Source organism: Acipenser ruthenus, chromosome 3 (genome assembly GCF_902713425.1).
Source record: "Acipenser ruthenus chromosome 3, fAciRut3.2 maternal haplotype, whole genome shotgun sequence".
NCBI classification, from domain to species: domain Eukaryota; kingdom Metazoa; phylum Chordata; class Actinopteri; order Acipenseriformes; family Acipenseridae; genus Acipenser; species Acipenser ruthenus.
Window position 1 is genome coordinate 105,634,978 of NC_081191.1, and position 12,476 is coordinate 105,647,453.

At 39.2% G+C, this 12,476-nt stretch overlaps 1 protein-coding gene across 3 annotated transcripts in view; it reads left to right on the top strand.

Annotated features, from left to right (window-relative positions):
• LOC117435396 (semaphorin-5A-like) overlaps positions 1 to 12,476 on the top strand; it is a 156,859-nt gene that overhangs the window by 95,429 nt on the left and 48,954 nt on the right. For all 3 annotated transcript variants that reach the window (XM_059020486.1, XM_059020488.1, XM_059020487.1), the window contains exon 11: positions 8,272 to 8,479. In XM_059020486.1, the coding sequence (XP_058876469.1) occupies positions 8,272 to 8,479 (208 nt within the window). The remainder of the gene's footprint in view (positions 1 to 8,271; positions 8,480 to 12,476) is intronic.

Below are 12,476 nucleotides of genomic sequence, written 5' to 3' on the forward strand. Positions count from 1 at the left end.
TTTATTATCCTTATTTCCAATTCCTGCTCTAACATTTTACACCAATTTTCAGCATTATGGGGTGATTGTAAGACACATTTATATGTTTATTGGTTAGACATCAGGATGCATAATGTCATGGGGTTCTGCAAGCCATGAACGTTTCGGAAACCCTGTGGAATCTTTATTGTGTGCAGTTTTCCTTTCAGAAAAAATGCATATGACAATTTGTACAGAGCTTGAAAATCTAGCCCAATGAATGAGGTCATAGAACTACTTTAGTAAATGCATGGTAATGGCTCAGTTTTAATAAGAATTTCTGACTAGATACACAGGAAAAACTATCACCACAAATTGGAACTGCTGCTTTAGTTGTTAGTTTAGTTCAAATTTCAGATTCCCCAATGTTTGTTATGGTGTTAAAACATTATTACTATTGAGCTGAACAATTACCTGTGTTTTTAAAGATTTGAAGAGAGTTCTAAATGTGAAATAATGTGTGGGTTTTTCACTGACATTATTAACAAGTGGATGTTCTGGGGGTAGAATGAGAAAACTGAAAATGTGGCAGCACAAGATATCAAAACATCCTTTTCCTGACATACAGTGGCTCTCAAAAGTATTCACCCCCCTTGGACTTTTCCACATTTTATTGTGTTAAAACATTGAATCAAAATTGATTTAATTAGGAGTTTTTGCCACTGATCAACACAAAAATGTCCATAATGTCAAAGTGAAAAATCAAATCTACAAATTGTTCTAAATTAATTACAAATATAAAACAGAAAATAATTGCATAAGTATTCACCCCCTTGAGTCAATATTTGGTAGAGGCACCTTTGGCAGCAATTACAGCCATGAGTCTATTTGGATAAGTCTCTACCAGCTTTGCACATCTGGGCACTGCAATTTATGCCCATTCTTCTTTGCAAAATTGCTCAAGCTCCATCAAGTTGGATGGGGACCTTTGGTGAACAGCAATTTTCAACTCTTTCCACATATTCTCAATTGGATTGAGGTCCGGGCTTTGACTGGGCCACTCCAGGACATTGACCTTTTTGTTTTTAAGCCACTCCAGTGTGGCATTGGCTGTATGTTTGGGGTTATTGTCCTGCTGGAAGATGAATCTTCTCCCAAGTCCCAGGTCTCTTGCAGACTTCAGCAGGTTTTCCTCCAGGATTTCTCTGTACTTTGCTGTATCCATTTTGCCCTCTATCTTCACGAGCTTTCCAGGCCCTGACGCAGCGAAGCATCCCCATAGCATGATGCTGCCACCACCATGCTTCACGGTAGGAGTGGTGTTCTCAGGATGATGTGCGGTGTTAGGCTTGCGCCAAACATAGTGCTTAGCGTTGAGGCCAAAAAGCTCTATTTTGGTCTCATCAGACAATAGAATCTTCTTCCACTTCTTCCACTCTAGCCGAGATTTGATGTGAGTTTTTTTCAACAATGGCTTTCTTTTTGCCACTCTCCCATAAAGGCCAGTTTTGTGAAGCACCTGGGCTATTGTTGCTGTATGCACAGTGTCTCCCAGCTCAGCCGTGGAAGACTGTAACTCCTTTAGAGTTGCCATAGGCCTCTTGGTGGCCTCCCTGACTAGTGCCCTTCTCACCCGGATACTCAGTTTTTGAGGACGGCCTGTTCTAGACAGATTCACATTTGTGCCTTATTCTCTCCATTTCTTAATAATGGACTTTACTGTGCTCAGGGGGATATTCAAAGCTTTGGAAATGTTCTTATATCCTACCCCTGATTGGTGCTTTTGAAGAACCTTATTCCGGAATTGCTTTTAATGTTCCTTCGTCTTCATGATGTAGTTTTTGTTAGGAAATGTACTAACCAACTGTGGGACCTCCCAGAGACAGGTGTATTTAACCTGAAATCATGTGAAACACCTTAAGTGCACACAAGTGGACTCCATTCAACTAATTATGTGACTTCTAAAGACAATTGGTTGCACCAGAGCTTATTTAGGTGTGTCATAGCAAAGGGGGTGAATACTTATGCAATCAATTATTTTCTGTTTTATATTTGTAATTAATTTAGAACAATTTGTAGATTTTATTTTTCACTTTGACATTATGGACTTTTTTAATTAAATCAATTTTGATTCCATTTTATAACACAATAAAATGTGGAAAAGTCCAAGGGGGGTGAATACTTTTGAGAGCCAGTGTATATGTAAGCTCTGCAGATGGACACATGCCCTCAGTATGTAAGTGAACCCTTCTCTAAACTCCTGAAGCTCACTGTTGATCGAACCCGTACAACAGTGTGAAATTGCAGCCAGTCAGTCACCTGTCAAACACAGACTAGAAAGTAATGAAAAGCAGGTTGTATTTTCCACTCTGCATCAACAGCATGCATCTTGAATCACAGACAGCTTCTGATCTAAGCCAATGTTAGCTTGTAGATCTGTGAGTTAAGCAGTGTATTTTGGCTCAGTACTTGACACCTGTTTGAGATTACCAGCTTTGCATTGTTAGCAGCACTGAAATAACACGCTTACTGTGTCGATGCAATATAAATTGTCTGCTTAAAATGAATTGTGACATTTGTGTTAAATTTCAGAGAGTTGAACAGACCCTCATAAAAAAATAAAATTAAAAAAATAAACATTACAACGTGTCTTAACAGTAAAATAATTGCTGTCCAGCAAAGTTTTTAGTGGAAGCAATTTGGGATGTAAATTGTATCCCTGAAGCTATAAACTGAAAAGAAAATGTGTCCATAAATATTAGTGAGCCAGAAAACGCATTTAAAGGCAGAATGTTTTTGGAATTAAGACCATGGAAATGTACATCTGTATTGCAATGAAAATACAGAAATTTGATGAACGGTTTCGATCAGTTGAACACAGGTTAACCAATTTACCTAATGGTTCCCAGGTTCTAGGCTTGATCCCCAGTTATGGTTACTCTACAGTATGTTAGACCTTGGGACCAGGACAGTGGACCTCAATCTCCAAATATCTGCTATATGTATAGAAGGATCTTAGCAGACCTTCCTTTCCTGCATTTCAATTAACGAAAGCCCATCCTACCACCACATGTGACAATAACAGGCCCCTTTGCCAAATATGTCACTCAATAGCATCCCCTTGCTATTGTCCATTGTCTTTATTAATTTGAAGCCATCAGTGAAATTACTTGATTTGTACCAAATTACAGTCTGTGTAATAGGAATTCTTGCTCTGACTGTAATTAACTCTCTAAAGTTGCATCTGTCTGCTCTGTAAATGAAGCCCAGCTCTTGTATGTACTGATGACTTTATGCATTCATTATGACCAACAGTTCATTATTTTGTACTAATACATGACTGCTGAAAACCATCTCAGTCACCAGCAAGAAACCTCTGAATGTTTTTAAATCCCCAAATACCACCATTCCAGAAAAATAAAGGAGGAACATTTCAAACTTAAATTTTTCCAAAACACATTTAACAATAGGAGTCAAATCTGAGGAACACTCGTTACACACGGAAACGAACAGATACATTAATTGTATTATGTTGTGACGGAGTGGATTACCCGTCACTAAATGACCCATATTGTTTGTAATATGAACTGCTTGTAAACCTGGACAATTATAACGTATGTACTAACCTGAATTCAGATGGGAACGTGGGCGTCTTCTGGTGGGGAAACGTGCCAATAAAACTGTTTTGAAAATGGATAAAATTAAACTGAAACTTACCTTGAGTAAACATTGCAGCCGCCATTAGCAGGAACTAGATTGGGGTGCGAGTCAGGGTGCGTATTTAGCCTCGTAAGCGCGCAACAATGGGGAGAATGTTTTTTAATGTTTTACTTGGTTAGGCTGATATGTGCCTTTCAAGGTAAAACATTTAAAAGGTAACTAGAGGATTAAAGCCTGCTGGTTGTACCCCAATTTAAAGGGGAAATACTGTGTACAACATTTTAATATGTATTTCATTAGGGAAATGTCTTCTTTAATTCTCCATGTTAGTTTAGCCCAGAGGCAGAGCTACCAAGGGCTAAGCTATATAAGGCTGTGTTCTGCCATATGAGGAGTGCTGCTTGAGAGAGAGTTCAAGGTGAGGATAGATGTGTCCTCAGAATATGCCTATGGATAGCTTGTTATCCTGTTTTGTTTAGTTCTTTTATTTTTGTTCCAGAGCTCTGTGTTCTTTTGTCCACCAGCATTATAATAAAAACTGCACTTTTATCATTGAACCTCAGACTCCAGTTTGCTCCCTGCACTACCACAATCCCTCAGTAATAATACCTTTACATATGGCGGATGATGTCTTATGGTAGGGGTCGGCAAGCTTTTTGTACAAGAGAGCCAAACTAAATGGAAATTTAGAGCAATGGTCTGCAAAAAGCCAATCATAAACACACAACATCTTCTTTATAGTGCAAAAAAAATAAAAATTTAAATTGATATTGTACAGTGCGCTTCTTTAATGTGGCTTCTGCTGCTGCATCGTTTCTCTCATTTCTTTGAAGTCCGGTTCATAGCTGGTCAGGTTTAGCTTCATGCAAGCATTCAGGCTTTCTTCTGTTAATCTTGAGCGCACATTGTTTTTGATGTGATTCAAGAGGGAGAATGCCTGTTCACACATATAGGTGGAGCCAAACATCGTTAAGAGAGCAAAACTGACATTCTGCATTGTGCCGTGTGTAAGAGGAAGTTCATTCCAAGTTAGCAGAATGAGGCTATCTTCATGCTCCAATTCCTTCGAATCAGTTCATTTGTGCAGTTCTGTGCGTTGCTGAGCAAGGCTTTCCAGATTTGAATTTTTGAATTTAGAGTGTGAAACTTTTCAACCCAAATGTCTGACTCCTTGAAGTCGGCAACTTCCAGCTCCAAATCTCCGATTGAGACGCCCGGAATCACCGTCAAGTCCAGTGCTTCCACACAAGTTTCATGGGGATGAATCATAAACTTGAACAAAGTGCTGTGTCTGCAAAAGTCCACAAAACAAGGCTTGAACGAGCAGATCAGATGTAAACACCACAAGCAGCTGCAGATCAAGATTGTTGCTAGGATCCTCTACCATACATGAATCTTGAAACATTCATAACATCTCAAAGTGAGTCAGTCTGCTAGTCTTGATATCTCTAGTGAAAAGATTGTGTCTTTGTTGGGGAATTCTTCAAATAGCTGTTTGGCTATATTTGGCATACAGCTCTTCACATATTCGCCATCAGTGAAAGGTTTACCTTTGCAAACGATCTCTAAAGAGCCTGCGAAACTTGCTCAATTTAAATTTCCACCTTTATTTTGCCCCGCTTTCATTTCTCTTTGCAGCTCCTCGCAGTCCTCACCTCTGGGTATTTTACTGCAAATGCAGCATGTTTTGTCATGAGCTGTTGCTGTAAATTCTATTTTTTGTTTGAAGCCAGTTGTTCACCGCATATGAGACAAATTTGAAATCCTGACTTCTCCACAAATGTGTACATATCAGTCCATTCCGGCTGAAAAGAACAGTTCCTCATCTGACTTCTTTCTTTTTGTCATTTTTAAATGAAACTAAAGAGCTCTACAATACACTTTGAAACTGAAAAAGTTCAGTAAAAGCGGGGTTACAGATTCTTGTTGAAAGATCTCTCGACCAATCAAAACACAATGAAACAGACTCCAGGAATACAAGCACCAATAAAAGCAGTGGGTAGGTGGGTGTAAAAATAAAGCTGGTCATTTGTAGATGTGTGATGATGCTAATAGTACATTTAATTATTATTATTATTATTTTGTGTATTTGTGAATGACTTAAGCCACTTTCACACTCAAATGCCGCTACTGAGCTATCTCAGAGACGTTTAATTCACACAGCACAAAATGGCGCAATCTATGCCGGTATAACCGTCACAATCCTTTCACGCAGCCAAAGGAATCAATTTTCAAACTTGTCATTCAACAGATAATTTTCATGGCAACGTCTCTTCTATTGAGCCCATAAAGTTAACAATTGCTTAACTTATTCCAGACTCCAATTACTACCTCGTTCTTGATCAGCCATTGTATTTGAAAAAAATGAAACCGCGTAACACTAAAGGCAAAAACACCCAACCTGTCCAGTATAGTCATGTGGGATGTTGACTTTCAATCCATGGCCACTATAGCGCTTCAGTGCCGGCATTGCCTTTCACACAGGAGTTGAGACGGCTCAGTGCCATCTTTGAACCACCTTGCGAGGTGGTTCAGCAATGGCATAAAATGTGTGTTAGAGACTCGAAAGCCATATTTGGTTACTTGAGCTCCAGGTATGTAGCAGTGCCAGACTTTCCCTGATGAGTGGGGCTAAGAGGCACAGAACAAAAAATTGAGGGGGGCTACACCCCACTTTGTGCGGGTACACATAAAATACATTTTTACGTGTCAGGTAAGTGGCCCTGAGTGAACAGCAGGCAAGCTCAAGAATATAACATGTTCCAGTATATGATTTAGTAGCATTATTAAAAAATAGCGATACAGGGATCTACGTTCTAAGGTAAGTGTGACAGGGATGGCTGAGGTGGTGACGTCAGGCCAGAATCAGGAACTGTACAGACACAGACACAGGTACTCAGGTGCAACAGTGCACTGCAGCGCTGTTTTTATTTACACAAAAATAAATAACATATTTTAACAAAAAGAAAACACTGCTCACAGACTGCAAATGAAAGTTTTAAATAAAACAAAAAAAAAACACAAACACTAAAACACTACTAACTAAACAAATATGGTGCTGGAGCATCCAGCAGTTGTTTTTACTTTTGTTCTGTTAAGCTTTCCCATATTACTTCTCTCTCACTCCCGTTCTCTCCTCTAGAACACCCCACCCAGAATGCAGAGAGCTGCATGCTTTTATCCAGAGATGGTCACATTTTGGATGAGTTTTTGTATGATGGGGCTTGTTACCCCGTCGATGCTGCCAAACAATAAAAAACATATAGGGGGGATGAGGTACAATTTGTGGAGGCTTTAGCCCTCCCTTGCCGCCATCCCTGCTCAAGAGCCATTGGTTGCCAACCCCTGTCTTAGGGGATCCTATTCCATTCTTCAGTCAATGCAACACCAAGCTCACTGATATGTCAAGTGGAGGGTTACAATGCTGGCTAACATGAGGTGTTCTATAGGGTTAGGTCTGGACTTCTTTCTGGCCAATCCATACTCTCTATTGTCTCCTGCTCAAGATATTCCATGACAATCCAGGGCAGTATGACAAGGGGCATTATTTTCCATCAGAACACACTCAGGGTAAGTTGCACCAGGATATGGTTTACTACTGTAGATCTGTAAATCTGCCCATTGGAAGCCCAATAAGATCCGTGTAAGAGATGACTGCCACACCATAAGCGAGTCCCCTACGTTCATATTCAATGTTGAATTGAGCAAATTGTTGATACACCAACATGTTGATCATTAGTGGACAGACAGAATCTTCATTCATCAGTGAACAAAATGGGTGCCCAATGATGGGGCTGCCAGTTCTGGTGATCAATGCAGTAATCAGCTTCTCTTCAGTGTTGCGGGGTCCAATGAGGAGCTGTTGCTGGTCTTTTTGACCTCATATCAGATTCATTCAAGCTGTTTTTCACAGTTTGGTCACTTATGGTGGCTGCAGTTGCTGTCCTGAAGTTACTATTGAGCCCATGTGTAGTGGACTAGCGATTCCTCACTGCCATATTGTGTAGATATCAGGTTTAGTTGGAGTGGTTGCTTTCCACAACCTTGTCCACAATGTCTGGTGTACAAACTTGTGGTTTGATAAAGTGTCCACAATCTGGAAACAACAGAGGGGATCACACTGAATTGACCAGTTACGTTTTAGTGTATTCCAGCATTTGAACACATTACATTTTTCTTGACTGTATGTTCATGGTTTTATTTGTGCCATATTTAATGTTTGCTCCTTTAATTATTTCTTGTAGTATATATTACTGGTAACCATCTGATTTTCAGCAGTGTTCCACTCAGGCTGGCCCTTCACTGATATTAGTAAAAAGCTTCCTTCCCTGCCTACATGTCAACTCATCCCATTAAAACAGGTTTTAATCATTCAAGCCCCATGCCTTTTGTAAGGCCTTTTACACTTCAGTTCAATCAGAGTGACCCTGTTTATTTTAAAGGATGCAGTGGTGGATCAATATGTCCAGTGACTGGCAGACTGTTTACTCTGTCTGATGCTTCCCAGAATCCCCAAATGACTGCAAGATAAACATTGGAACTCATTTATCAGGAGTTGAGATCTTAGGCTTTTCTTTTCCTCTTTTATGCACCATGGTAAATTGTCAGTACATTTGTTGTAATTTCTTTCTCACTCTCTCTCTCTCTCTCCAGACTATGGCACCATCAAAAAGGTCCTCTCTCCATTGAACAATTCAAAGAGTAGCTGCTTGCTGGATGAAATTGAACTTTTCCCGTCTGGACAGAGACAACCCATCAGAAGCTTGCAGATTCTGCACAGTCAGAGTATTCTGTTTGTGGGCCTCTGGGACCATGTGATAAAAATCCCTCTCATGCACTGCACTTTCTATAAAACCCGCAGGTACGTTTTTAAAAACTGTTCACTGAGGTTGAAAAAATACATTGAAACCCATAAAAAAGGGTTTAGAGTTGCTATGCAGAGCCAAGTCTGCACTAACTCTGCATGACTGGATATGTATAAGACTTTTAAAAGGTAAATGAGACCATTTCATAACTACCACAAATTTTTCATGGGGTAAAAATCTGCTGCAAAGTCTGTTCTCCATATGGCCTGTTGAGTAACTTATTTTGATGCTGTGAAATTATCAAATAGTTTTGCAGTCTTAGAGTGTGTTCACACTGGGTCCGTTAGAGGGTTTGGTCCTCACTTGCTACGGTTCGGTACGTTTGGTGTGAAGTGTGAACAACAAAGTCTGTTTCTAAGTATGGTTTGCTTGCTAAATGTCAATGTGAACAACTGCTGGACTTTTGCACATAGGAAACAAACTATACAATGTAACCTGACTAGGATGTAAACTTTTCGTGTATAGTTTAGTTCATATTCTGAGGAAACAAGTATAGCAAAAAAACAAAAAATGTTTGGGAACTACAGGGTTACCAGACATCCTGGGTAAAATTGATTTTATCGGAAACAGTAATCAACAGTAATTGTTAATCGTCCGGTTTTGCTATTGTATTTTTTTTTTTTTAGACAGTCAGCAAACTGTATCAGTGTGCTCAGAAAGTTAATACCTAATGTATAAGGTTGTGCTAGAGCCATCCAAACATAAAATACAAATCGTATGGATCTGTGGGAAGGATGGCTTGCGGCTGACGTCAGACCAGGAAATGTAGGACACACATTACTGTGGTTGAATGCGCTGCTGCTTTTTTAAAATAATGATTTAAACAAAACAAAACACATTTGAAAGTAAACAGCACGTTGGCCAAAATAGACAGATTGACCAAAATAGACCGATACGAACACAAAACTAACAAGTATCGTGCTGGTGTATAACCAGCATGCGTAGCAATTGTTATTTCCTATTCCAGTTCTCTTTACTCAGATTCCGCCTCTGAACACCCAACCTCGTTCATCCAAAGCAGCAGGTTTTTATACATGTGACCGTCTCCAGATTAGCAATAAATTAATCAATCTGGAGATGGTCACAATCTGAATTTAAATCCCATCCATGCTGTAAAGTAAAACAAATTTCAAATAATAATAATAATAATACAAAATACACACAGGGGCAGGGTGTACCCCATCACAGGATTATTTGTTTATTAAATTAGTGAAGTGCTCCCCCAGTGCTTACTTCCACAGCAATATCTAAGAATCTAAAACATGATATATTAAAAACCAGAGCAATACATCAACAGCTGCCATCTTTGAATCTGCCTTGCAGGATATTGTAAACATCTGGTTCACACATCATATAAATAAGCCGAGTACACCCGAAAACTGCATTGTGAACACAAACGGACTCTGTCCCTTTGCTCACAGATAAGTGTGAACAGTAAGCACATTGATACATCGTTTCAAATTAAACAAACCAGACCAAGTCCGTTTGAAACCAGTCCGTTAAGTACCATTACTTGTTTTAGAAGCGGTTTACTTCAAGGGGATACAAATTTACAAGTCAAAATAAGAAACTTTACTTGTTTTAAGAAGTATTTACTTAATTGCATTTTAGAATGTAAATAATACATCCTTGTTCACCCGTTCATTGGGGAATAAAATTAAAACTCCCCAAGCACGGGCTGCTGACTGGAACAGTTTTACTAAGCCCCTAACACACTGAGCTGGCTTTTCCAAACCAAGTTAGATAAATGAGGAGCTACGACACGAATCTTGCCAAGTGAGAGTTTATAAAAACAGCCCAGTGCTGTGTACAGTTAATCCTAAAATTCACAACCCCACCAAACAAGGTAGAGAACTAACAGGGAAATAAATCACAGCTAAGCACCAGTGGTAGCCTTTCCATGTTCCAGAATGAAGACGGTTGCTCAGGCACTGCATTAATCATCGTCAGGAACAATGGCAGCTTGCAAGTCGTTGTGCTGAGGAGTCAAGTCATTTTTTTTCAGGTAGCCAGTGGTAATGGGAGAGGATCCAATGGTCTAGTAAACAGTGATGTTCATCTTATTTGTTCTTGGCTCCCTGGAACTGCATCAAACAATGACTAGTGGTGCCTTTTTCAGTTTGCTCAACAATTAGTCAATTTTACAGCACTCATATGTGCAACACTGCCGTGGGTCAGAGTACCAAAGGGGCAGGTGTCCACACCTGCTGTATACAGTAAATAGCAATGCATCACATGTAAAATGTATACAATTATTTAATTTACTTAACAGAACTCAGTCAGACTACATCTGGACACTGGGCTATTTGGTACAGCACTTCCCTTTCTAATTTATTTTCAGTGACTATCCAGTGTCACTAAACAAAAAAGTATCACAATGATATAAATCAAACCACAGTGGTGGCCCATTGTATCATATAATAAACAGTGTGTTACAGTCTTAGGACCATTGTGCTGTATTGCAGTATTTTTCAGTCTACCGAATTCTGCTGTGGGCTGCTGTTTGGGTTTCCTTAGGTTAATGCACTAGCATTTCGATGGTACCCCAGTTGTATTATTTTTTTCACTTTTAAGTAAGGGTTGACTCTCCAGTATGATGAAACAGCTTTCCTTATAATGAGCTCCTCTGAGGTACAGTATTAAATACAGTCGAAAATAACTTCTAGCGTTCTCCTTCACAGGCTTTAGAGGGTCAAGTCAGAATACCACAGTACTTTAGATGCACATTACGAAAAACATCTTTACAGTTTCTTAATGTCACCCAAGTGAGTTTAGACCGCTACATTTCGCAACAAGAAATCATTATATATATATATATATATATATATATATAGAGATAGATAGATAGATAGATCGATCCTGATTACCCATAATTCTATAGCTACTGCTTTCTCACACTAACTTGAAAGCTACTTGTAGTTACTTACTCTCCTGAGCTTTTCAGTAGTCGGAGTACAGTTACACTGCACTGATGAGCGCCAGGGTGAAACATGTCTGCAGTTGCTGTACTCTGACTTTTAAAACGCTGTGAATGTAGAAGCCTTTTGGTGACTTTCACGCAATTTGACTGGCTCTTGCAATGCTGAAATTTGCTTAGCACACCATTTGCCCCTGCTAATAGGATCTACTTCAGTAGCACACAATCTAGACTTTCCTTGCATTTTACATTATACTGCTTCACTTGGTAGGCTATTCCATACATTTATAACGTATTGTATAATGTATAAAGAAAGTGCTTTCTACTTTCTGTTCTGAGCATTACAATGTATCATCCTACTGCAGAATTTGAAGTAATGACTTTGGTTAACTATCTGTACCATTTAGGATTTTATAAATTTTGATTAAGTCCCCAGTTTTTATTCTAAAAAAAAACAAAACAAAAAAACACATGCACTAGTCCTTAAGCTTTTTACTGCACAATTCTTACAAATATTTTTTGATCATCACAAAGCTGCCTGTTTTGATTACATGTTATATGGCGCGTAATCAATTTCCGCAATTATCAACACCCGTTTATGACAGTGGCAATTGTTCACAATGTAAATGTCACCACATGCATTTTACAGTGCTTGTAAGCTCACCAGCAGTCATTAGGAGCAGTTCATTAATGGAAAGCGTTCTGTTAAACATTCATCAAGCCCAAGGGCACGTAATGTACCAGAGCCTAAACAGCACTTAGATTTACCAGTACTGTATTCAGGGAAGGTGCATGAAAATGAATTGCCTGGGGTTCAAATTAGGAGTGTGAAGGTGCGCGAGCAAGTCCACAGCCAACTTAGCGAGGGATTAAAACAAGCAAGATCCTGATCATATGACCCACAAAAGTGCCTTTGCTGGATGGGCCAGAGAGAACCCACTGAAACTACAGTTTTTTTATTATGAAACATAAGGTTGTGAAAGAAGATTGTACTTTGCAAATGTTTCAGTTCAAGGCAGCTAGATACACTTATGACTCCTGTTTTTACACAAACAGAAAATAAAAAAACAAGACAA